The sequence below is a fragment of the Elephantulus edwardii genome, unplaced genomic scaffold, assembly GCF_000299155.1.
Source record: "Elephantulus edwardii isolate Elephantulus edwardi_28Jun2011 unplaced genomic scaffold, EleEdw1.0 scaffold00005, whole genome shotgun sequence".
Taxonomy (NCBI): Eukaryota; Metazoa; Chordata; class Mammalia; order Macroscelidea; family Macroscelididae; genus Elephantulus; species Elephantulus edwardii.
The window spans coordinates 6,220,747-6,247,763 of NW_006399755.1; the positions used below are offsets into that span (position 1 = coordinate 6,220,747).

Below are 27,017 nucleotides of genomic sequence, written 5' to 3' on the forward strand. Positions count from 1 at the left end.
GTGGGAGATAGAGGGCAGGAAGTGAGGAGAAGGATTTTCTTTAGAGAAACAACCTGCATAAAGCATCTAGCCAGAAAGAACAATTTCAAAAAAATTACCTAGCTAGGAATTTAGAACTAATAAGGGAGGGAACAACTCTGCTAATGAGATTAGAGAGGATAGGCAGATTTGCAGACCATTTAAGGATTAACAGTTAAAACAGTATTGTGGGTCTGAAGATATAGGAAGATGGTAAGGTAGAGCATGGTGTTTCATGAACCACGGATCCCAGGTTTGGTTTTCATTCCCGGTCTCAGGTAAAACAGTATTGGGAAGCCATTGAAAGTTTTCAGTAAAGGAATGAAATGATGAGATTTGATTTTACAAAGATAACTGCTGTGCAAAGAGTGGATTAGATGACACAATGTAGCTTTGGACAAGTTTTCGGTAAGGACCAGTCTCTAGAGAAGGGGGCCACCATGGTTGGGAAAGCAGGGAGAAGATCACCAAAAGAGAGGAAGGTCCTCAACCAGATGGAGATACACTGGGTGCAACAATGACCCTACATAGTAACCATTGTGAGGATGATGGAGACAACCGTCAGTGTTCTGTTGCCTAGTAAGTCGCTCATCGGAATGAACACCAGTGCACCTAACAACAACAATGGTGAATGCAGGAAGAACAGCTAGGGGTTAATTGCAGTCGTTACTGAGAAATGATGGTGGCTTGGACTGCGGTGGTGCGAACAGAAAGAGGATCCATGCTCTTTAGGATACACAGCTGGAAGACTCTCCCAGGTGGTTACGTTTGGAAAATAAACAAAGTGATCATAGAGGTAGGGAGGGTTCATTGATAAGCTTGAACTTTATTCTGATGGAATAAAGGGAGGTTGTTTAACATAACAACAACAACAACAGTATAAACATTTTAATCCGGAGAATGATAAGATTCAGATTTGCGTATATAAATAGTTCACTCGCAGCGGAGGGTTGTGAGACGGTTGTCAGAACCACGCACGGGTTGAGACCTAAGCAGGTAAGAGAGACTGGAGACAGGGTTCCGAGTCAGGTACAGAGCTAAATAGAAACATAAGCAGAAACTGACGCAGCCCCAGAAACAGCTGCTGGGAGGCGGCGGTTGGAGAACCAGCCACCGGAGCTGCCCAGGCCTCCCGGCGCCGAGGGCGGGCTTAGGGCACGCACGGCGGGATGACGCAGGGCTCCAGCCGGCCTCGTTCTGGCGGCCGCAGCCGCGGTGAGGCCGTGTAGGATGAGGCCGGCGGCCGTGGCTCCGGCGTCGGCGGGGGCAGCAGCAGCTGAGGCAGCAGCTGAGGCAGCAGCAGCAGCTGAGGCAGCCGCGACGGCCGCGCCCCCCCGTCCTGACCTGGATTAGGCCCAGCAGCTCCGTGGCCGCCGCCGCCCCGCGGGGGGGCGGGGTGGGGAAGTGCTTCGTCTCCCCGCCAGCACCGCTTCGCAGGAGGCTACCGCCGCGACCCTAGAGGAGCCTGCGGCCCAGGCTTGAGCCCCCACCTCCGGGGGCTGGCATGAGCGGCCCCTCGGCGGCGCCGGCGGGCGGGGGAGCCGCCGCTGCCTGAGCTCCGGCCTGCCGCCCGACCCCACCTCGCCGACAGAACCCGACCGCCGAGCGTGCGAACGAGTTGCCACTCCTTTTTTCCTCCCCCCCTAGATCACACACCCTAGTCCCTGAAGATGGGGAACTGCCTCAAATCCCCCACCTCGGATGACATCTCCCTTCTTCAAGAGTCTCAGTTGGACAGGGCTAGCTTTGGTGAGGGGACGGAGCCCGACCAGGAACCGCCGCCGCCATATCAGGTAGGGGAGGGGTGTGTGTGTGTGAGGGGTCGGGGCGGGGGGGGCGCTGAAGATCAGAGGCTGCTCTGGTCCGGATTTGAGGGGGCTTCGGTCCATTACCGTAGCCCTCGCCCAGACTAGGCCTAGGCCTTGGGGCTTTTGACCCTTCTTGGGCTGAGTCTGAGGGTGAGTGCCCTCCAGTCCCAGCATAGGGGTGATCCCTCACCTCCCGTCTGGCACCGTATGTAGGGATGGCATTCTGCCCTTGCGTTCGGGAAGCCGAGTTATGCCATCATATTCCCTTAGCCACGGTCTTGTTCTTTCGTGGCGTTGGGGAGTGACATTATCTGTTCACCCTTTATGTCTGAATTATGGAGACTGAGTTGTGGGATTTGGGGATAATTTCTTCACCACGCCAACTGGTTTATGGATTCTGGATAAGTGGTTACCTCCCACCCACCCTATTTGTATTTTCTTGTGTGATCTTCCTCCCCCCACCCCACCCCAGCACTCCCCTTCTGTCTGTGCTAATTGGATCTGGTAGGTGTTAATTTCTCCCTCTACTTGGGGTAGGTTCTCCAATTGGTGGTAACTTTAGTCCCAGCGGTTTGTTTATGTGTTTATATATTACATATATTTTAACCATGCCTCACTGGACTCCGCCCCAGTGACACACCTTTTTAAATGTGCTGACTTAATAAAACTTGATTAGTTTGAAAACTTTGGAAACCAAATTTGAGAAATAACTCCAATTTGAGAAATAACTACTATTAGGTGTCCTCCTTTGACTTTCTCTTAGTAGGTTTCATTGCTTTTGTACTGCAGCCAGTATGTGTTTACAGAATTGATAAGAAACTAAAAACTTGTTGAGAAAACTCAGAACATGCAGATGTTAATAATCCATCATATATACACTTACACTCTTTTTCTGCTTTTCCAATTTTGAATGATTTTGCGTGAAGACTTTTTCCAGTAGGGTTTGGATTGTTAGCCCTTGTGTTCTTTTTAATTTTTTTTTTTTTTCCTTCAAGGGCTTAATTTTTTCAACTGGGCAGTCTTTGTTTCATATGGTGACATCATTATCTAGTGTTCTTTTCTCATTTCTTTGTAAACTTGTGTTTCATCACACAAGAAAATCCCAATCAGCTATCTTTCTTGTAGATCAGTAATGTTGTCTTAAGGTAGCATTCATAACCCTCTATGATTTTACTTCATGCTCCAGCCTTACCCAAAATATGTACATCTCTGCTCTCCCCACCTCTCATTGTCTGTCAGATAACATCTCTTTGGAAGCTTTTCTTCTCTTTTCATTCCTGAATAACTCTTTCGCTATGGTCCCACAGAATTCTTTGCATATAACTGCAAGCAGTATCTACAAATGAATTTAGTGAATGTTCTGCTTTAGCTAGGGGTAAGTCACATCACTGAAGCAGTCCCTCCTCTCTCAGTGTAAGCTTCATGAGTGTTGTTGTTATGTGCCTAGGAGTCAGAACTGACTCATAGTTGACACTCCAGTCAGTTTACAGCTGGTGATTTTGAACCATTTACCTGTGGGTTGGCAGTACAACTCCTTAGCACTAGGCCACAAGAGCTCTGAATTCCCAGCATATGACACATAGTAGGTACCCTGTGTGCCTACTATAGTTGTTGTTTGTATATGCCTTCGAGTTATCTGTGACTCATAGCAACCCTGTGAACAACAGCCCTAAATCCTGCTCTATCCTGTGTCAATCTCACTGTCTCCAATAGACCTACCTCATTACCCCAGTCTCTGAATCAGTCTATCTCATAGAGGATCTTCCTCTCCTGCACTTTCCTTCCATCCTCCGAAGCATGATGTTCCTCTCCAAGGACTGGTCCCTCCTTGCAACATGTCCAGAGTATGTCAGACGAAGCTTCAGAATCCTTGCCTAATCCCAGGTTACTGGGATTGTTATTGTTGTATACAGTAGAGTCATCTCTACTGACACATCGCTGACCCTCTGGTGGGTTTTCAGAGGCATTTAATCGCGTGGGAGGAGATTGCCTGTCCAGCAGAGTAGTTGGTGGCCTCAAACAGTCCTCGAACCACGTGCCTTTGGGATTGCAGTGCAGCTTCTTGCTACTAGGCCACCAGAGCTTAATGAAAAGTATAATCCCTGGAGATCAAGATCTGTTACTGTTTGGTACAATTTCTAGCATATGAGTGCTTAAACATTGAATGAATCACTGAATTTATGTTAATTTTATATATATATATATATATATATACCTATTTTTCCAAAGAATTGTGACAGTGGGAATCGTCTAAAAATCTTAAATCAAATCTGGATTTCTTTGGAGTAAAGCACAGATATTGATGGAATGGTCTGAACTTTTATTTCAGACTTTCCTTCAAAGTTCCTTAGCCTCTTTCCAGGCAAATGAGATAGCTTGACCTTATATCCTCTTTTTCCTAGTATTAAGCAAGTATTCAGAATTTATGGAAAAAAATTGTAGAAAATTTTTCCCTGACCAGGAGGACTAGATAATGACAGCTTGTTTTTGGTATAATGAAGGAACAGATTTTGAGACCTTTTATTTGTGACTGTGAGAGGTTTTTCTTTTTGGTTGTCCTTTCCTGAAGTGGAATGACTGATCAGTTGGAAGAATATAATTTTAAAGAAGTGGTTGTTATGTTCCATCAAACCAGAAGCTACTCATAGCAGACCCTCCATAGGGTTTAAAAGCCTGCACATAGTGTAGGAGGAGATTGCCCATTTTTCTCCATGGAATAGCTGATGGATTTGAACGGCTTGCTTTTGAATTGGTAGCATAACCCCCTTCCTTTAAAGTTGGGAACATAAAAGGAAATTTGTAAAAAGAAAAAGCAAACACCATCAAAACAACCCAATGAAGGAAAATTTGAAAGGCAAAAAATTTATAAGTGAGACTAAGTAACTTCTAAAGAGAATTAGTGTACCATTAAGAGCTATAAGAATATATTATTTGCTGTTGTCTTGGAACTGACTCACCGTATACCCTCTAGAAGATTTTCAGAAGAAATACAAATTGCACAGGCATAGATGGTGGATTTGAACTGCTTGGTTTTGGCCTGTTACATCATCACCAGAGCTCCCCTACAAGAAAATAAGCTTTTTTTTAAAAAAAAAAAGAATCAGTGTTAGCTCCAAAAGGAATTTGTTTTGGTTGGATGATAAATAGAATAGTTGCTTCTAAATTAATATGTGTATTACTTTTCTATAGTGAGTAATTATGTCAAAATCTCATTGCCATCAAGTCAGTACCATCTCACAGAGATTATCCATTAGGCTCTGATTCTTTATGGGAAGAACCTGTCCAACATCTTCTTAGTATATGTTATGTGCCATGAACTCAGAACTCACTCATTGCTGACCTTCCTGAAGATTTTCTGAGGCTGTAGTTTGACTAGGAAGAGATTTCCCATCTTTGTCCCATGGAGCAGCTGATGGTTTTGGAATGGGTGCTTTTGGGTTTGAAGCACAACTTGCTAGGCCAGCGTTCTTGTTAGGTTCCATCAAATTGACTGTGAGGATTCATAGCGACCCTACAAACATGAGCAGATCTCAACTTTGCCCGATCCTGCACCATCCCCATGATCTCTGTCATGCCCAACCCCATTGTGCTAGTAATTGTGTCAGACTTTCTCCTGAGGGGTCTTCTCTTTCGTTGACCACCTCTACCTTTCACAGCAAGTCTCTTTCCAAGAACTGGTTCTGCATAAAAATACACCTCTAAGGAACATTCTGGTTGCTTGTACTTTTTGTTGCACAATGCAAAGAACTTCTATAAGGTAAATTTCTGTAAGTTCTAATTATTTCTTGTTAGGCAGAAAAGATTTGTTTCACTGAAATCATGAAAAAAAAATTGTATTTGCTTCATAAAAGCCCTTATGGTCACAGTTTGTTAGAACAGAACAAAACACTGCATGATTCTCCTGGGTGAGTGAGTGTCTTACTTCATGCTGCTAACCCCAAAGGAAGTTCCTCTTAACAGTTTGCATCTACCAGCTACTCTGAGGTAGAAAGATGGGAAATAACTTCCTATGCAATTTACAGCCTCCATGGAGGATCAGCTATAATTTTGGTTCTAACTTAATGGTAATGATTTTACTGTTTTGAGTGAAATCATTGCTTTCACCCTTGCCTTCCTGTACTATTCCCAACAAAATCTCAGCTTCCTCCTGCCCCACAGTCATCTTTGACACCTTTCCTACTATTCTATTTCTTGTTGGCTTCCCTTCAGCCTTAATGGCCTACTTATTGTTCCTTAACCACTGAGGTAGGACCTTTGCTTTAGGTAGGACCTTTGTGGTTTGGTTGTTCCTTGTGCCTAGAGTATTCTTTCCTCAAGCATCACTAGTTTAACTCATACTCTTACGCATATGCCACCTCAAACAAGCCCTATTTAAAATTGCACCCTGGCTATCCCCATAATGCTTACCACTCCTTATGTATAATGTTTATTATTCCCTCCCCCCTTTGGTAGTAGACCCTTGAGCAAAGGAAATTTGTCATTTGCATTTACTAATCTTCCCCCGCCCACACTTGGTAATATCACATTTGGGATTTTAAACTTAAATACAGCCAAAAGTGCAGGTAAAGCTGATTTTGAATTCAGATGACCCTGGATTGAAATGTCATTTACATGTAAAATACCATCTCTTTCAAACTGAATGCCTCTGACTTCAGAGAGAGTAGTCAGATTACATTTTTTCAAGGAATTTTTAAAAAATCACAAAATACAACATTTTTGATATTTTTATTTATGACTGAATAAAGCTGTTTTCAAGATACTTTGGCAGTTTGAGGAGGGCGGAAAATACACTAGATGGAGTTAATTTAAGAAAGACGACTTCTGTTTTGCTCTTTCTGTCCATCTGAGGAAAACCGTTTCCCATATCATAGGATCATAAGTTCTAATATATATGAATATATAGATGAGTCTTTTTTTTTTGCATCTAGATATTGGAGTGATGTAAACTGGGCTAACCCTCACAACTGAAAGAAATACACAAAGAAGTTAGGTGAAAAAGTAGAGTTGTAAAATATTAAAATTTAGAATTTATTTAAAATTTTGATTCTGTTTTGCAGAACTGTATTTTAGCAGAGGAAGGTAGATTTGGTTTTTAAAAAAAAAATTTATTTTGAGGACATGTCCCCAACATGGTTTGCAGGTAGTCAAGCCCATTACTCAGAACCTTGCTATATCTGTGGGAACTTCATACATCTAGGCTAGAGCTGTCTACCACCACATCACATTAGGATTTTTTAACTATTAATACCATCTATTTTTTTTAAAGTTAATGGTTTGTATACATTTTTTTAAATTACATTTTTATTTTAAACTGCTTTATTTACAGAGTTTGTATACCTTGTTTTTCACACCAGATCTTTCCCACTTTATAGATCTATTTTTCTAAAGTTAGATGTTTAAAACATTTGTTCACATTCCACATGAAATACTCTACCTCTTAATTAGTTTTTTTTTTCTAACAGTAATTATTTGCTAGATCCCAATTTCCTTGACAAGATAAAGCTTAACAATTTCCCAGTGGAATGAAATGGTAATCTTACATATTGTAGACGTTTTTTGGTTGACTCTTTAGAACTCCTTCCTTCTTCCTCTTTTGTCATCACTGTAATTGAGGCCGTCATTACCTCTCATAACAATAACCTAGTTGATATATCCTGGTGTGTATTTTACTGTAAGAAGTGTCAAGTTTTATGATTGTTTACTAAATGTTCTTAGAATCCTGTGCTTCAGTGCTTGACCTTTGTACTTTGGAAATTTGGACTATCTCTCCAACACCAGCTATTTTGTCTGACTGTATTACCTAATTGATAAAGCTTAGGAGCTTTGGTATCATTTTTGAGTTTGATTTTTCTGCCTGCTCAAGACTTTTAAAATAAACAAAAGCATTTTTATATATGGCAATTGTTTTGTTAATTGCATTGTCTTATGTATGCTTTCCCACTCTGATAAGGCAATGTTTTTGAGCATTAAGAACATATTGAATAGGATAGTCTGTTTATTTCTTGAGCTAATTATAGGGTAACTTGAGAAGATAGAGGCAATGAGTTACTTGGTTCATAGGCCCAAGGAGTTGACTTTATTAAATTTTTCTTTTTTAGGAAATTCTTTCTGTAAATCTCTGTTATATTGAATAATTTCTATTTTTAAAAATATTAATAATCATTGACAAATAGAGGAAATTTTAAGGACTTAATTTCAATTTTTCTAAGTTGAAGAATAGAATAAATACCAACTTGTGCCACTTTTCTTCATTCTGTTTTTAGTCCCAGTTAAAGTAGTATTAAAATTGGAGAAGGGTGTAAAAAGATGATCATAGATACCTTAGAATAAGGGAACTGTTGCCTCAAGTCACCTCTGAGTTTAATTAAGTATAATATTCTTTCAAATTATGTATATTTTTTCAAATTAGAACATAACAAATTAGAGTTTATATATTTCTGTCCAGTATTCAAATGGCTTATTTTTTTAAAGAAACAAAAAAAAACACTGTAAAAACTATCTAGAATTTTATTTTTCATCAGTAACTTTGATACTGGAATTTAAAATTTAGATATTGATACACTTGTGTGAGATAAATGAAATTAAAGTGTCTAAAGCCTCATCAAGGGGAATAGCAGTAATGTGAGAAAGGTGATCTATAATGGTAGAAGAAATTGCTACATGAGATTGAACAAGTTAGGAGAGAAAGAGAAGTAAGTTTATTTTCTGCAATTGGGAAATCTGCTTGCCTGATTTTGACACTCAGTTTGGCCTTATGAAATATCTTAGAATTGAGTCCCTAATTTTAGCTAAATTTTTTTAAAACTTTTTTGTGTGTGTACCATCAAATCAGATTTGACTAGTCCAGGAGGAGATTGTCCCTCCTTCTCCAGCAGAGCATCTGGTTGATTAGCTGAATTTTTAAAAGTGCTTTTAAGTTGAATTTATCATGAATGTATAAACCAAAACCAAATCTGTTGCCATTGAACCAGTTCCACTGATAGCAGCCCTATTTGACAGAGTAGAACTTGCCCATAGATTTTTTTATTTTTTTTGAGGCTCAACTATGTCATTTATTGTTCTTAAGTCCTGGACCAAATTCCATCTACCACTGGGTTGTTTTACAGCTCGGAAGTCCGCATGCAAAGCAGGGGTGAAGTAAGGAACTGCTTATGAGGTTTTCCATCAATTCCAACAAACTAAGAAATAGTGAGAAGAGTTGGGACCTCAGAAGGCTTTTAGGACCAAATAATAGGCTCTGTGTCCAGGAGAAAATGAATATACTTACCAATAATGTTAATGCTCACCCATGGCTCTTCTGGGAGGATCTGAATCATTGAAGCACCCATAGATAACTTTTAAAAGCACTCTCTTTAGGTAGGTTTTTATTTGTGAGTAAAAATATGTGAGATTTCTACCATTGGCTCATTTTTTAAAAAGTTTATGACACAAATGTAAGTCAGTTTTAATAGAAAATTCACATTTTTTTTGAGATTAGAAAACTAGAGAAAAGGAATAACATTTAATTTTCAGGTAAATTTATCAGTGTTTTATTGTTCACTACTTAATTCTTCTCTTCCCCCAACAACAAAACTTAGAGGATTTTGAGCATTAGAATATCTACTCAGAAGTTTTCTTGATAATTTTTGGAAGTATAGCACTAATGAACAAAGACCAGATGAGCTGTGAGATAATATCAAGGATATCATCCATTAGGAAAGCAAAAGGTCATTATAAAAACAGAACAAGAAAAGACCAAAATGGATATTGGAAGAGACTCTGAATGTTGCACTGGAATGTCAAGAAACCCCAACAGAGGGAACAGAAGATTTCAAAGGGCAGCTTCTGAAGACGAAGCAAAGTATAACAACAAAATGTGCAAAGAGCTAGAGTCAGAAAATCAGAAGAACTCACTCAGCATTTCTCAAGCCAAAGGAACTGAAGAGAAATTCAAACCTGAAGTTGCAATACTGAAAAGTGTTACAGGCAAATTCTTGAATGATTCAGGAAACATCAAAAGAAGATGGAAGGAATACAAAGGCACTGTACCAAAAGAAAATTGGCTGGCACAAAACAATTTCAAGAAGCAACATGTGACCAAGAACCTACGATAATAAAGGTGGAAGTTCAGGCTGCTTTGAAGGAATTGGCAAAAATTAAAGCTCTAGAAATTTATGGAATTCCAATTGATATCTTTTTATCAAACAGATGCATCCCTGGATGTGCTTACCAGGTTGTGCCAAGAAACTTGAAGAACAAGGGAATTCTGGTGGTCTAGTGGCAAGAACCTGCACTGCAATCCTAGAGGTACGCAGTTTGAATCCACCAGATGCTCTGCTGGAGAAGGAGGGGCATCTCCTGCTGTTCCAGTCAGATCTGTTTTAACGGTACACACACATAAAATAATAAGATTTAAAAAAAGAATCTGAAGAACAGTTGCCTGACCAACTGACTGAGATCCAATTCCATTCCCCAAAAAAGGTGATCCAACAAAATGTGGAAATTATAGAAGATCAGAAACTGCAGCCTTCAGTATGAATTGCATGTAATCATCAAGAAAACAAATCCTTACCACTGGGCCAGTATCATGATAATATAAAGATTTTAAGTTGGTGCTGCAGAAGAACCCAATCCAGGCCCTGGTCTTCTCATTTGCTTGCTGTGTATCTGAGAACTGGACGGTGACTTAAGGATGAAAGAAGAAGAATTGATATTTTTCAGTTATGATGCTGTAGAAGAGAACTGAACATACTTTGGACTGCCAAGAAAGCAAACAAGTCTATCCTGGAGAGAATGAAACCAGTTTGCTCCTTAGAGGCAGGAATTTTGAAACTCTGTCTCACATACATTGAGCGTGATGTCAGGAGGGGCCAGACCCTGAAGTATAGACGGTCAGCCTAAGAAAGGAAGAGCCTGGGTGAGATGGGTTGACTCAGTGATTGTGGCAGTGAGGTCCAGGAGTGTTGGAGATGGTGAGGTTAGCTCAGGATAAGACAAGATTCAGAGCCATTATTCATTGGGTCACAATGAGTTGTAGACTCGATGGCACAGCAACAGTTATGTCACTGGATAATACAGCATCAGTCAGTCATTGCCATCAAATTGAAACCTATTCATAGCTAAACCTCCAGTAAGTTTTCAGAATCAGTAAATGCCCATTTTGTTTCTGCACAGCAGCTGGTGGATTTGAACCATGCACCTTGAGTTGACAGCACAGTTCTTCACCAGGCTCCCAATGAGATAGATTGTCACAACAATTGTGACGGTGGGGTGACAGTCTCAGAGGTGATGACGATGGCTCAGGATAGTACAAGTTTCAGGTCTGTTGTTGGGTAACTATGAGTTGTACTTGATGGTACCTAACAACTCATTGATAGAATGGAATAATCATCTCTAGATGTTGGTTCTCAAAAAGCTTTTGTTTCTTAAAGTAAAAGGGGGCAGCCCTGGGTTCTCGAGGAAGTTGGATCTGCAAACCCAAAGACCTTGCCTTTGGTGAATTCACTAGCATCTCTGCAGAAGCAAATTTGTCTGTCTCATCTCATGAAATTTACAGCCTTGGGAACCGGATGGTCTGCTGTGAGCCACTTTTGACTCAGCAGTAGTTGTCATCAGTGTGTTGAGAAATCAGAAGGATTCTTCATAAATTCTAATTTCTTAAACGGAATGTGTTCTTTAGAGTGCTTAACTTGAATTAAAATCCTACATACTTCCTATTAGAAGGTCAGTAAGTAAGCACTATATTTTAATATTTATTTCCTTGATAATCATTACTGAATTTTACACATCATCTGAGAAAGAGTCCATGGTTTTCATCTGCCAAGACAGGCACAAGACACCAAAAAAAAAAAAAAAAGTTTAAGAAATCCCTGAGAGGTATTTTCTGAGTTGCTGGTCATCAGAAACCACAAAGCCTTTGGGATTTGAACCACAAAATTCTGGTAGGTGTGTGGTATAAGATTTCAGTTGATTTTGGGCAAAACCTTTTTTTAGTCATGTTGAAGACAATTTAAAATGCTTTTCTGAAATCTACAGAGAAAATGGGCTCCAAGTGTCACTTCTTAGCCATTTTTTTAAAATGGGGCATTCAAAACTCTTTGGCACCTCACAGTCCGTTTTACATAAGCTTTAGTTTATAAATACTAAAGCAAAATTTGTACAGTATTGACCTTGACTATGTATGATGCTGTTCTTTTTAATTTTACAAAGACTATTAGTTGTGACCTTGACCTCACCCATGACCTGCACGTTAGAAAACATTCCACGATATAAAAGCAAAAAGATGTGTCTGAAAGAAATGCCTTTCACTTTACTAATAATTCCTCTTTGCTTGCTAATAATGGTTTGTTGCTGTTGGTCACTTCCAAATCTAGGCAATTGTATAGGAAAGGAGTAGAACTGAACCTAGGGTTTCAAAGACTAAATCTTTTCAGAAGTCACATCTTTCTCCTAGGGAACATCAGGGCTCTTTGCTATTACTATAAGACAAAGATTTTTAAAATATTTGAGGCTCTCCACTTGACAACTCCTTTGGAGATTTGATTGGGTGTGTTATAGTCACCTTACTATTTTGGAATGCCAGATCTAGCCAGTTTTACATGATACTTGGTGCATAGCATGTTCTATTCACTAAGTTTTATTTAATAATTCTGAAATAAGTAGTTTGAGTACCACTGTTGGAATTTATTAGTGATCTGTCTTATATTTTGTAGTTGGCATAAAGGTAATTTTCAGTGATTGTTGTGGGGTGCCATTGAGTTGAGTACAACTTTATAGTCACCTAGGAATAACAGGTCTGAACTCTATCCAATCCTGTGTTGTCCTCATAATCCTGTGTTGTCCTCATAATCTTTTACTTGCTTGAGCCCATTGCTGCAATCACTGTGTCAGTCCACCTAGTTGAGGTTCTTTCTCTCCTCCTTCGTCCCTTCATCTTTCCAAGCATGGTGACCTTTTCCAAAATGCCCATAGTGTATGTGAGATAAAGCTTTATCATTGTCTAAAAAGAGCATTCTGGGTACACCTTCTCTTTGATATGTTCTTTGCACAGTCTGTAGGATAGTCAGTCTCCAACACCACAATTCAAAGGTATTAATTCTTCCGTTATCCCAGCATTGTTCGGTTCTCAGGAGCATAGCACATGATTGAAAAGATCATGCTCTGGACCAGGCACACCTTAGTCCAATGGTGACTAACATCATTGCTCTTCAATAATTTGGAGAGGTCTCTGATCTGCAGACTCTCCCAGTGCAGTACGTCTGTGATCTTTGACTGTTGGTGCTAAGTGTATATTGAATGTGAATTCAAGTAAGATGAAGTTTTGGCAGTTTCAGTCTTTTCTCCATTTATCGTGATGTTGCCTGTTGGTTCAATGTTGAGAATTTTTGCAATTAAAATCCCTTATATTATCAAAGTTGCTTTGTTAAAACATAATAGTATTTACCTTACTTAAAACAAATTTCAAAAGACCTAGTCCACTCTGACATTTAAAAAATGCGTTTAGATTCAGCTCTAATACACATTAAAGAATTAAAGAATCCATAATGTGGTGCATTGCTAACTAAAAGATTGCAAATCTTTGGTTTGGATTTAGGAGTAACTCCTTAAGAGAAAGATAAGCATTAATTATCCCATTAACGTTTGTAGTTTTGGAAACCCAGAGGGTTATCTGAATCCAATGAGTCTGAATGGAATGGTAGTTCCAATGGTAGTGTAAATATACAGTGAGTCATTTTTCTTTATCGTGTTTTCTGTCTTATTTATACCTAATATTTTTGAGTAATACCTTTTACTTTTAATTGTGTACTAAGTGCACAGATCCTTACTACTCAGATCTACAGTCCACACTGGTCACCATTAGTTAAGAAATCAAAAGATGAGTTGCATTGGGGAAATGTGCTGGCAAGAACTTCTCCAGAATGCTAAAGAGCAGTGATGTCATTCTAGAGACTTAAGGGTGCCATGATCTTCTCAGTTGCTTGCTATGCACCTGAGAGCTGGACAACAAATAAAGATGGCAGAAGAAGAATCAATGCCTTTGAGTTGTGGTGTTGGAAAAAAGTATGCAACATACAATGAAATGCTAAGGTGAAATCACGATTTTGAAACTTCATCTCACATACTTTGAGCATGTTGCCCACGGGGATTAGTCCTTGGAAAAGGACATCATGCTTGGCAGAAGAGGAAGAACATGGATGAAATGGATTGACACAGTGACTGTGGCAATGGAGTCAGGTGTGTCAGAGACAGATTGGCTCAGGATAGGGCAAGGTTCATAGAGTGACTGTGAGTCATAGTTGACAGCACATAACTGTTATAAAAATCAAACCTATTGCTGTCAGGTAATTGCATTAGGTAAATATGCTGCCAGGAACCTTACTCTAGAGTACTGAGAAGCAATGATATCAGTTTAGAGACTAAGGTGTGCCTGACCCAGTTCATGGTTTTTGCAGTTACTTATTATGCATCAGAGAACTGGACAGTGTCCAAAGATGATAGAAGGATTGATGTCTTTGAGTTGTGGTTCTAGGAGAAGATTTTTGAGCATACCCTCAACCACCAAGAAAACAAATAGATCTATCATGGAGAGGTTGAAACCAAGTTTCTCCTTAGAAGCTAGGGTTTTGAAGCTCCGTCTCACATATTTTGGACATTTGGCCACGAGGGACCAATCCTTGGAGAAGGACATCATGCTCGGAAGGGTGGAGTAGACGAGAGTAGTGCAGGAGAGGAAGATTCCAGATGAGATGAATTGATACAGTAATTAGAGCAATGGGGTAGGTGTATTGGAGTCAGTGAGACTGGCTCAAGACAGGACAGGCTTCAGAGATATTGTACATAGGATTGCTATGAGTTGCAGGTGACTGGCACATAACGGCAGCAACAAGCAGGATAGAATCACGCTATGGTTTTCTCAGAGAGCAGTCTGAAGCATTTGATACCATCTTTTCTCCCAAGCTGGGTTCAAGCAACCAATCATTGGATTGTTAGCTGAGTGTTTAAACACTGCACCACAAGGACTTAAAGCTAACTTGATAGAAAAATTAGATCTGCTATTTACAATATACTAGGGAGTGCAACCACAGTTAACATTTTCATGTAACTTTTATGTATGATAGTCTGTCTGTTGTTACACTGAACTTTTTTATTTGTATGCCAGGTAAAGCAGTACTCAGTGGACTAATGATAGTGCTAACTGAAATATTCATAGTCCAAATAATTCTCCAAGATTTACAGTCTTAGAAAACTGGCTTGAGGATAGTGGTTCTACATACACATATATGTGTGTACTTCACTCACCCCTAAAAAACACCAGGTAAAGATCATTATGAATTAGAAATTTTCATTTTTTAATTAGAAGAATAAGGTACATTATCTTCTAGTTTTTAGAAATTAGAATGTATACATTTAATGAAATTGTCTATTGTAGAGTCAGTCTGACCTATAGCTGACCCTCCAGAACAGATCACACAGAAGATTGCCCATCTTTCTCCCATGGAACAGCTGATGGATTCAAACTGTGTACCTTTGGATTGGCAGTGCAACTTTCTTTTTTTTTTTCTTTAATTTTTTTTTTAGTGAGAAAAAGAATTTGTATTTAGAATTAGCCAGCTGGACTCAGTTTAAATGATCCCAGTTTTTGTTGGCAATATCCAAAGCATCATAGTCAGGAGCAAGTCAAACATAGACCTTCTTCTCTCCATCAGGGCAGTGCAACTTTCTTAACACAAAGCTATTTGTTTCCCCTTTTGTATCTCATTTCTGTTCTCACTATAAGGGGTTTTTAATGCAACATAAATTCATTAGTCTTTGTGGGAAATTATCTCTGACCCTCTAAAAGAAAAGTGTGGGAGGAGTGTCTGTTAGAACGCTTATTGCATGCACTAAATATCATTTCAGACTTCCTGAGCCAGCTCTTGGCTACTGCAGACATAATTATGTTCTTTTTTTGAAAATCAGTATTTTTTCAGTTCTCCTCTTTTAACTTCCAAAGGATAACTCTATTTTAGCTCTGATTGTTTCTCAGATCTTTGGTGAGTGTGCATTCCTTTCAAATAAAAGATACATTTCTTGTAGTTGTCACTTGAGATGGAAGATTACTGGAATGAATTTCTTAAGCTGAATTCAGAGATAGGTGTTTGTTGTTGTTGTTGTTATGTGCCGTCGAGTTGTTTGCGACTCATAGCGACCCTATGCACAACAGCCCTAAACCCTGCTCTATCCTGCGCAAACCGCACTGCCTCTGACACTCCCATCCCGATTACCCCAGTCACTGAATCAATACATCTCATAGAGGGTCTTCCCCTCCTGCACTGTCCCTCCACCCTCCCAAGCATGATGTCCCTCTCCAAGGACCCGTCCCTTCTGGCAGCATGTCCAAAGTATGTCAGACAAAGCCCCAGAATCCTTGCCTCCAAGGAGTAGCTTGGTTTAATCCTCTCCAAGATGAATCTGTTTGTTTTCCTGACAGACCATGGTACACTCAGTACTCTTCTCCAGCACCACAGCTAAAAGGCATCAACTCTCTTTCTGTCCTCCCTGGTCATTGTCCAACTCTCTGATGCATAACAAGCTGTTGCAAAGACCATGGCCTGTATCAGGTGCACCTTAGTCTCCAGAGAGACACCGTTGCTCCTGAGTACTTTAGAGAGGTCCCTAACAGCAGACTTTTCCCATTGCAATACGCTTTTTGATTTCCTGACTGCTGGTGCCAAGAGTGTTGACTGTGGAGCTGAGCAAACTGAAGCTGTGAACAATCTCAGTCTCTTCCATTCTTGGTGGTAAGACAGAGATCTATGTGGCCTAGTTTGTAGGAGTCATACTACTAATCTAAAAATTGTACCTATAGCAGTTCAAATTCACATCAGCTTTGAGGGAGAAAGATGGGCAATCTCTTCCTGGGTGATTTATAGCCTCAAAAACCTACTGGAAGGTCAGGTGTGAGTCAGTTCCGTGTGTTGCTGTAACAATGAAGTGGTTCTAATAATAGCTTATGTACTAGATAAAAAAAAAACATAGGAATATGTTTTTGCTTCTAGACACTTTTGGGATTTGCCCCACTGGTAATACTTGTCAGTAAGTAGATACCTCGTCACTACTAGAAATTAGTTTCTATTTGGGGAAGGACGCAGTAATTAATATTCTGTTTAATAAAGAAACAGTGATGGTGCTGGAGGACACAGGGTTTTTAAAAAATAAAATTACTCCAACTTAAAGGTAGGAGCGTTGTGTACAGGATAGTTTTGTGCTATTTTTATGATAAAAAAATACATTTTCATGTAGTCATTGTGTAATAGCTTCCAGCCTAGGAAACTCATTTCCCATCTTCCCTTTCCAATGTAGAAAGATAGGCAACATATCTTTATTTTATATTGGTTTGCTTACATAGTTCGTACACATTCACCCTATTCTTCATTCATATTGTATTTCATACCATCATTTGGAAAATTAATCACCATTGGACAGTGCCCAACATTACCCTGTCTTTTCATGTCCCTGCTGCATCATTCCTATTTCCTTTATCCCCTCCCTCCACCCATCAGATTGTGAAACCCTGTGATTTGCCCCTACCCATCCTCACCTTTCTGCTCCCACCCCTTCCCCCTTTTAGTCTTAGTACACATTTTACTAGTTCTCTTCTATTTTTACAATAATATTCTTAGGCAATATTTTTCCTTACAAGACTGAGTTCACTCTCCATTCTCTCCCAAGTTATTTAATATTTTTCAACATTCTATCTCCTGAGTGCTGCATAGTATTCCGTTGTGTGAACGTACCTCAATTTCTTAATCCATTCTCTTGTGGTTGGACATTTGGGCTGTTTCCAAGTACAAATCTGTTTGTGTCTCAGTTCTAATTTCCTTGATACATATATTCCCAGTAGTGGAATAAATGAGTAAAACATGTCTTTTGATTTCTTGACTGCTGCTGAGTCTTTGTTTCTCCCTGTTATTGGATATTTATACTTCATAAAGGCATAGACATTGTGTATCTTGATCACTGTTTGATACTAGAGTAATCAAGTACATCATCTCATGTGACTCCATTGCAAGAAAGACCCTTATTTTATCTGTATTTTGCCATATGTACCTTTGTTTCTTTTTGCTGTAATAATGAGAATCTGTGAGTTTGAGTCATTGAACCTGGAGATGGTCTTGAGGGTGTCTACAGAGATACAGCTTACTTCTATATTTCATTTATGTGCACTGCTACTTTTGTAAAAACATAAATAAAACTACAAATAATGATAGCATGTGTTTCATGTCCTAATTGATGATTAAGATGTACAAATAGACGTTTTAGCTAATATTCAAATTAATGCCTTAGTACTTGCATTAATGCTTTGATTTCATATAGTTTATTAGAAATACTCATTAAAAAGATATGTATTGACGGTTATAAAGTATGATTATCCTGGACGTTTAAAATTTGGTATAGAAAAGCACTTGCAATCATCATATGTAACCTCCGACAACCTTCTAGTATATTACAGGGAAAATTTAGATTCAAATCTAAATTAGAATTTGTACTCTTAGTACCATATCTGACGAAATGAAATAATAAGACAGTTAAACATAAAAGAGAAATTACAGGGAAAAACATTTACTGGCTTTCAGTAACTGGAAAACATCATAGGTTTGGGGTCTGGGTTTTTTTCCCCAAACAATTTACATATATATATATATATATATGTGTGTGTGTGTATATATATATATATATATATATATATATATATATATATATATATATATATATATATATATATATATATATATATATATATCCCCCTTGTGTACTGGCGAACTGGATCCGACTGGTACGGAAGGAGATTTTCCCTCCTTTTCCATCAAAGCATCTGGTGGATTCTAACAGTGCACTTTCAGAATTGCAGTGTAGCTTCCTGCCACTAGGCCACCAGAACTCCAGCATCATAGTTTTTAAGCCAAACATTTTTAAGTCTTGCCCTGAAACTTGGCCTAAACTTAAGTCTTTTTTTCAATTTCTTCTCATGCTTATCTTCTGTCATGACTATGAATACTAAGTTTCTCAAGACTTTGTCCTGACCTGTTCTACCTTATACTCTTTACCTAATAGCTATGTCCATGTACTTACAGCTTCAGTTTTTGCCTAAATACTAACAAAGGACCACTGGAATATGTTACATATTGGGTTCCTAACAGAGAGGTCAACTGTTTGAATCCATCAACCACTCTGAAGGAGTTGCCATGTCTCAGAACTGACTGGATGACTTTGAGAGGGTAGAAAAACAAATTTCTAATTTAGATCCCCTTTGAAACGCTCTATGTTTGAGATGTTCTACCTCGCAGCTTCAGTTCAGTGTCTTAGAAATACCTCACACTCAAGAAATTGTGTAAAATGAACCTGCCTCCAAAATCCAATTTTCTAGATTTCTCTGTCTCAGTAAATTACACTTTTCCTAGCAATTCTTGTATCTCCTTTTTCTTTTGCTCTTCTATATATACTATTCTGCCAATTTCTAGAGAGTTTCTATTGACCAGTTTTATCCATTCCTTTCTTTTCAAGCTTTTGCCCGTCACTATTTGGATCTAAGCTTCATTTGGCATTTGTATGTTAAGTGTTGAGCAGATTCATTACCAAAGCAGTTCACATCCACTAGCAGCTCCATGGGAGAAAAGAGGGCAGTCTCTACTACTTGGTTAAGATTTATAGCCTTGAAAATCCAATGGAGGATTGCCATGAGCCAGAATTGACTTGATAACAGTAGGTTTGGTTTATATAGTATTAAGGAGTCCTTTTTTAAAAAAAAAAAATTTATTGTATTTTTACATGTACCGTCAAATCAGATCTGACTGGTACAGGAGGAGATTGCCCCCTCCTTCTCCAGCAGAGCATCTGGTGGATTTGAACCATGTACCTCTGGGATTGCAGTGCAGCGTCTTGCCACTAGGCCACCAGAGCTCCCTTTAAGGAGTCCTTTTAATGCAGTGGTTAAATTCCTTGTCTGTCTACACACCAGAGCTCCCTACATGTCTCATAGAAAATGATAGAATAGTGAAGAGAATAAAAACAGAATAGGCAGACCTAGAACGGAGATACAAGGCAAAATGAGTAGAAGGTTCTGATGTTTAGATGAGAATACATTTCAGTTGGTTGTTGAGCTAACTACTGTCAAGTTATTTCTGATTCATTGAGGCCTACCAATGGGTTTGAGAGGTTACAATCTTTACCGGGAGGGGACTACCGACCTGGTGGAGTTGGACCACTGACCTTTGGCCAGCAAAGCTCCTTTAGTTAATATATAATGGTGGTGTTGTGTACTGTTGGAACCAGCAGATTTTCAGAGGCATTTAATCACACAAAATAAGGTTGCCTGTTTTTCTCCCTTGGAGCAGCTGATAGATTTGAACCAGGTACCTTCAGGATTGCAGCGCAGCAGCTTAGCACAAGGCCACCAGAGCTCCCTAATATAAATGGCGTATGGTGAATGTTGTAGAGAACACACATAAAATCTGGTGCCCTGACCTTAAAAATATTAACCAAAAATGACAGATGAAAGTACAGGTCCAACTGAAAAGCATTGCATACATAGTTGGTCCCAATTTGGGTAATACGATACAATTTCAGAAAGTAAAACAATGCAGTAGGGAAGTGCCTAAATATTGTGCTGAGACTTGGAAGTAGTACAAGTCTGGTTTGTGGTCAAGGAAAAATAAAGTCACAACTAAAGAATGCAGTTTGTCACCAAAAGCTGTATCCTTTTCTCCAGTAAGAAATAAGAGCCAGCTCTTCTGATCTTTCTCCTTACAAGTTGCTGCTGGCACCACCCCCACTCCAGCTGCAGTTTCCCTACATCTAAATTGCTTGGAATGTTTCCTTTGAATTTTGCCAGACTGAAACTTAAGATGACAAAATGGAGGATTTGGAATAGATTGTCTTAACGTATATTTTGTCTCTGATACTCAATGAATCTTGACTACCAACAGCAACTCCCACCCCCTAAATTGACAAAAGCATTGATGTTATTCCCCTAGGCATGTTGTTGTTGTTGATGTTGATGTTGTTGTTATTGTTGTTATTGTTATGTGCCGAGTCACTTGCAACTCATAGTGACCCCGTGTACAACAGCCCTAAACTCTGCTCTGTCCTGTGCCAGTCGCACTGTCTCCGACACACTCATCCCGATTACCCCAGTCACTGAATCAATCCACCTCATAGAGGGCCTCCCTGTCTTGCGCTGTCCCTCCACCCTCCCAAGCATGATGTCCCTCTCCAAGGACCAGTCCCTCCTTACAACATGTCCAGAGTAATCCTTGCCTCCAAGGAGCCACCCGGTTTAACCCTTTCCAGGATGAATCTGTTTGTTTTCTTAGCAGTCCATGGTACCCTCAATACTCTTCTTCAGCACCACTGCTCAAAGGCATCAATTCTCCTTCTATCCTCCTTAGTCACTGTCCAACTCTCTGATGCATAACAAGTGATAGCAAAGACCATGGCCTTAGTCTGCAGAGAGACACCATTGCTCTTCAGTACTTTGGAGAGGTCCCTAACAGCAGACTTTCCCATGGCAATGCGCCTTTTAATTTCCTGGCTGCTGGTGCCAAGACTGTTGACTGTGGAGCCAAGCAAACTAAAGCTGTGAACAATCTCAATCTCTTCACCATCCATCCTGATGTTGCCATTTGGTCCAGTGGTGAGAATCTTTGTCTTCTTGACATTGAGCCTCAATCCATATTGGAGGCTGCAGTCCTTGACCCTCTGCAGCAAGCACTTCCGGTCCTCCTCAGTTTCAGCAAGCAGGGTTGTGTCATCTGCATAACCCAGATTGTTGATAGATCTTCCACCAATCCTGATGCCACACTTCTCCTCATAGAGCCCAGCCTCCCGGATAATCTGTTCTGCATACAGGTTGAAAAGGTCTGAAGACAGGACACATCCTTGGTGTACAAGGGTGAATATGCAATAATGGGAGGCACTCAACTCAGCATGAGCAAGTTATTAGATAGGCTTATTTTTCCTAAATTTGCAAGACAGCTGAAGGCAAGGTCAGATTTAGAGACTTATCACTAAGTAGATGCTTAACTCAGTGACCTTAACTACACCAGATCAAAATCTTGCTCAGAGTTTTGCCATCTTCCCAGTGTACTTTGTTTAAATCAGTTGTTTCAGCTACTAAAAAAATGAATCCATATTTTTGAGTGTTTTCTTCTCCTAGGTGACTGACTGCCTTCTAAGCATGGTGCCTTTTACATTGATTGACATCTGAAAGATTCCCAAAGAAAAGAAGTTTCACCATGTAAAGAGCATTTTGACCGCATTTTCTTGTTGTTTTGTATCACCACCAGGCAAAAACATCCATCCTTTACAATAGTACTCATAGGCCATAATTGTTATTTTGGGACTGACTTGTGGCACTTGGCATTTGTTCTAGATTCAACATACATGTTGTATGGTATTTCTTGAATTCTTAATTATTCTTGAGTGATACATGATACTACATTGTGTAAACAGACCACTATTTGTAAACTATTCATCTGTTGATGGACACTTGCGATTGTTTCCAGTTTTTTACTATTGTATGTCAGTTTGTGCTGCAGTTCTTACTTCTTTGGGCTGTATACCTCGTAGTGGAATTTCAAGATGCCTAGTAGTTGTACCATTTTACATTCCAATGTAGATATGCTCTTTTTTTTTTTAATATGCTCTTAATCTTTGTTCCAGTGTGACATTAACTTGTGTCATATCTTGCTGTGAGTGGCATCCAGTCGAGATTTAGATAATTTTGGGACTTAGAAAGACTAGAAGGTTTTATAGACTGGAAATGGCAGTTTAAGAGTTGACAGGGATCACAGGAGTTTGTTTTTAGTATCCAGTATTTTTGTACTATCTTGTATTCTATACTCACGACGAGTCGTTAGCATTTAGTTTAAAGTCTGTAAGCCATAGTTATTTGACAGAGACAATCTCTCTCTCTGTCCACGTTTTACTAAGTTATACTTCTATTTTTACAATAATGGTCTACTGCAGTATTTGTCCTTATGAGGCTGAGTTCACTCAACATAATGCTGCTTTCCAGTCTCTCGCAAGTTATGTAGTGACTTTCAAAATCGTCACTCCCGAATGATGTTGCTCCCATGTGAATGTACCACAGTTTCTCAATCCATTTGATTGTGGTTGGACATTGTTAGCCATCTCTTTTGATAGTTCTCTGTTCCTTTCCCAGAACCCAAAAATCTTCTCAGACCTGTCTCTTTCCCAGAAAAATAACCAAAAAACCAAACTCTGTTATCTCAGAAAAGAACAGATTTAAAAATAAATAATAATTCTGCCCGTTTTTAATTTTTTTTTTTATATTTAGGAACAAGTTCCAGTTCCAGTCTATCATCCAACACCTAGCCAGACTCGGCTAGCAACACAGTTGACTGAAGAAGAACAAATTAGGATAGCTCAAAGAATAGGCCTTATACAGCATTTGCCTAAAGGCGTGTATGACCCTGGAAGAGATGGATCAGAAAAAAAAATCCGAGAGTAAGTTTTGATAACATCTTTTAATAGTTTCAGCAATTTGTTTTTTTAAAAAATACTCCCAATGTCACTGAACAACAGGTACAGAAATGGCTAAGTGAGAACCAAATTTACTATGTATATTCTCATCAAAAGCTCAATAAAATATTTTTTTAAATTAAAAAAATACTCTCTGAAGTTTGAAAATAAAATTTAATGAACACTTCTAAACTTACGTGCAAGAGATGTTTCGCTGTAAGAATTTTCATCTGTTTTTACATACCATTGAGTCGGAGCTTACTCATAGCTGAGCCTCCAGTGGGTTTTCAGAGATAGTAAATCCCGTTGGAAGAGATTGCTCATCTCTCCCCTGTGGAGCAGCTAGTGGATTCAAACCCTGTGTCTTTGGAGTTACAGTGTCATGCTTCCTTAGATGCATGTCCAGTTGGATAACCAGAACTTTATCCACTGCCATCAAGTAGTTCTGACTCATAATGACCTTCCTATTGGGTTGCTGTGGCTCAACACCTTTACAAAAAGAATCTGCCTCATCTGATCTTCTGGTGAGCTATGATATTTCAGTTAGCAACACAACATGCAACATCTCTGCCACCAAGCTCCTGTTAATCGGATGACTGTGAAACTTGTTCACTTAAGTTTGGTTTAGGGAGTTCTGGTGGCATAGACCATAGGAGTTGCACTGTTAACACAAAGACTGTGCCTCTTTGACTGTATGAATCCATCATCAACTCCACAGAAAAAATATATAGTTAAAATTCTTTCTCCAGTGTCATTTGCAGACTCGGAAATCTACTGGTGAGTCAACTGTGAGTCTGTTTGACTTGATGGCAATGACTTTTTCCTTTTTTACTTTGATGTTTGGTTATGGTTAAGAACAAGATAACAGCATTGCTGGCAACCTTGACAACTAGTTTTTGAGAAACAGTTCTTGGTAATATGTCAAAGACCTTCAGCAAGCCCACTCCTTAGAAAAAGACATCATACTTAAATTCTGGAGGGTCAGAGAAAGAGGAAATTCCTCAACAAAATATTGATAAAGTGATTGTAACAGTGGTTTTGAGTGTATCAGAGATTCTGAGGACAATACATGGGTCAGGTCTGTTACTTGGCAGCATTCTTAGCTACATATAGAAGTACCACCAAAGCCTGCAACATATATTGCTGATACATTCACCTTCTCATTTTACAATCCTCTGCAAACTGAGAGCAGTCAACAGAGCAAAAGAAAATAGGGACTGCATAGATAAGTCCATTAACATTGTACCTCCATACCACTGAAGACATTTGCAGAAAAATTAGTTGCACCAGTCAGAGTAATGTTAACTGGCAACCAAATTTGTATGATAATTTCCATTTCTTTTCTTTGTACTGCATTTTATATGCTAGTCTAGGAGTTGAGACCATTTTGTGATGGTTATTTCAATAACTATGGTTTTTTTTAAAAAAAAATAAATCTACTAATTTCAGCCTTCATATTTGTGCTGCTTTAAACTTCTGTAGCTCTTCATTAATCATAACTTTCAATTTTATGGCACTTTTCTGAAGGTTCATGTGAAGTGCCAATCAATTGAAGTATAACTCATAGTGACCCTCTGATCAACAGTCCTAACCTGCACCATCCTTATCATCTCTGATATACTTGATCTCATTGCAGCATCCTAATTCTGCAAATGTTTCAGAAGCCTATATGCTATAAGAGAATATGCTATTAACTACTAACATATTGAAGGAAGCATCGGTGTAGTTGAAAGCGAATAGTACTCCTAATCCAAGGGCTGTGTGTGTGCTTTGGGTGGTTCAAATCCACTAGCTGCTCCTTAGGAGCAGTCTCTTATTTTGTAACTGATAAATTGGAGCTGAATCCATGGAAATGTGAGACCAGCACAAGATAGTGCTGTGAATTTCTAAATGTTAATGTGTAAAAGTTAACATCAGTATAGTAAATTGTGTTATATCTTGTCTTGGTGAGTCCCATTCAGCCTAACAGGAAAATTGAAGTCCTCATTAGGAGATATACATATAGTCATTACAAGTAAAATTTATCCTCAATCCATCAGGCTTAAAAATTATTCCCAAATCTTCCATGACATTTGAATTCTAAAACTACTGAAAAAGCAATTCTTAATGCTTATTCTGTGTCTCACTCTCAATATACTTGCACCTCCACATGCTTAATTGAGAAAATGAGCCAGTCTCACAGTGTTAACATACTTGTATAGATTTTTGCATGTTAATTCTGTATCACACTCCTCTCATTCATTAAAAATTTTGATAGCTGTAAAACTGACTACCACAATTTAAATATATCTCTACTGTTGGGAGTTACAATGTCTTCTCCCCTAAAGAAGACTGTATTAACTATCTTTGTACAAAGAGCTCCAAGTAGAAACTTGATATTGTTACCTGCTTCCTATGAATAGGTCTATTTCTACTTAATGTTTTCTGGATTAACTGCTTCTACATGCTTTCTAATTTCTCTTTCTTGCCCCAACAGGTGTGTGATATGTATGATGGACTTTGTTTATGGGGACCCAATTCGATTTCTGCCGTGCATGCACATCTATCACCTGGACTGTATAGATGACTGGTTGATGAGATTCTTCACGTGCCCCTCCTGCATGGAACCAGTTGATGCAGCACTGCTTTCGTCCTATGAAACTAATTGAGCCAGGGTCTCTCTACTGACACTTCAAGTGAACCATCATTTTTGGTGGTGTTGATCTTTGTCACTGAGCCCAAAGAGCCAGGGATTAAGAATTAAGATCATGCACAGACATTTCCTAAAAATTCCTGAATGGCTGCAGATGTTGGGGAAAAGTACGTGATATTTTAGAAATTTAGGGGGAAAAGTAGGATGGTATTTTTATGTAAAGCCTTGACCCAATGTTTAAAAAAATATAATTGTATTTAGATCTTGTTATTACTCCAGTACATAGGAATTGTGTAAAGTGTTACAGCAGCTGTATATGTTTAAATTGTGTGTGTTGAAGATTTTATTAGGAAAAAGATAGTGGTTATTTTTCCTAAATGAAGTAAGTTTCTTCTCCCTTCTTCCCACCAAAATTCTTTTCTGAGGTTGCTGGCATTTGGGTCAAGGTTTTATTAAAAGCTACATTTTATAACACTGGCACAAAAAAAAAGTAGTTTTAAGCTTGTTTGCACAGTTCTTTTTTCCATTGGAAATGGAATCCATTGCCTTAGGTCTTTTTAAATAGTGTATTATCGTTGGGGCTGGCTCTATGCTTGAAAACCAGTTTATTTATAACCTGTTTAAAAGTGCTATGTTCGGTTTGCAGTTAGGAAATGCAGAATTCCAAGTGATCTCCTAGCTTGTAAGCAAACTGAGATGCACTATCCCTTTTCTATTAAAAAAAGAGTTAATGTGTCAAGAAATCAACAGTAGTAAAGTAGGGTTTAATATTACCCTTTGCCGTGTGTTTTGTCTAATTATTTTGGTTGTTAATGTGGTGATAATTAAAAGTAAATATTAAGATTTCTGATTTATTCCTCTTGAATTATGCCACCATGCTTATGTAGAAATTAAAGTGGCACAGTGGTGAAACTTTTGAAAGAGAAAAAGTTGTAAAGAAAATTTTTCATTTCCTTCCCTATGCCCATCTTCCTGAGATTGTCCAGAATCATAGCAAAAGGATACTGCATCTCTATTACTGTAGTGCTGAGGTTATTGAAGTTATAGAAACTACATCT

The 27,017-nt window shown here is 38.9% G+C and overlaps 1 protein-coding gene across 1 annotated transcript; it reads left to right on the forward strand.

Annotated features, from left to right (window-relative positions):
• Positions 1 to 1,446: 1,446 nt before the first annotated feature.
• Positions 1,447 to 25,975, forward strand: RNF11 (ring finger protein 11). The gene is made up of 3 exons (XM_006879665.1): positions 1,447 to 1,811; positions 23,143 to 23,312; positions 25,804 to 25,975. Exons 1-3 carry the CDS (start codon positions 1,689 to 1,691, stop codon positions 25,973 to 25,975), a joined length of 465 nt encoding a protein of 154 aa, XP_006879727.1. The 5' UTR covers positions 1,447 to 1,688.
• The last annotated feature ends 1,042 nt before the right edge of the window (positions 25,976 to 27,017 follow it).

Coding starts and splice junctions, on each gene's coding strand:
- RNF11 (XM_006879665.1), top strand. CDS start 1,689: ATGGGGAACTGCCTCAAATCCCCCACCTCGGATGACATCTCCCTTCTT. Junction 1,812..23,142: donor AACCGCCGCCGCCATATCAG/GTAGGGGAGGGG, acceptor TTTTATATTTAG/GAACAAGTTCCAGTTCCAGT. Junction 23,313..25,803: donor TCAGAAAAAAAAATCCGAGA/GTAAGTTTTGAT, acceptor TTGCCCCAACAG/GTGTGTGATATGTATGATGG.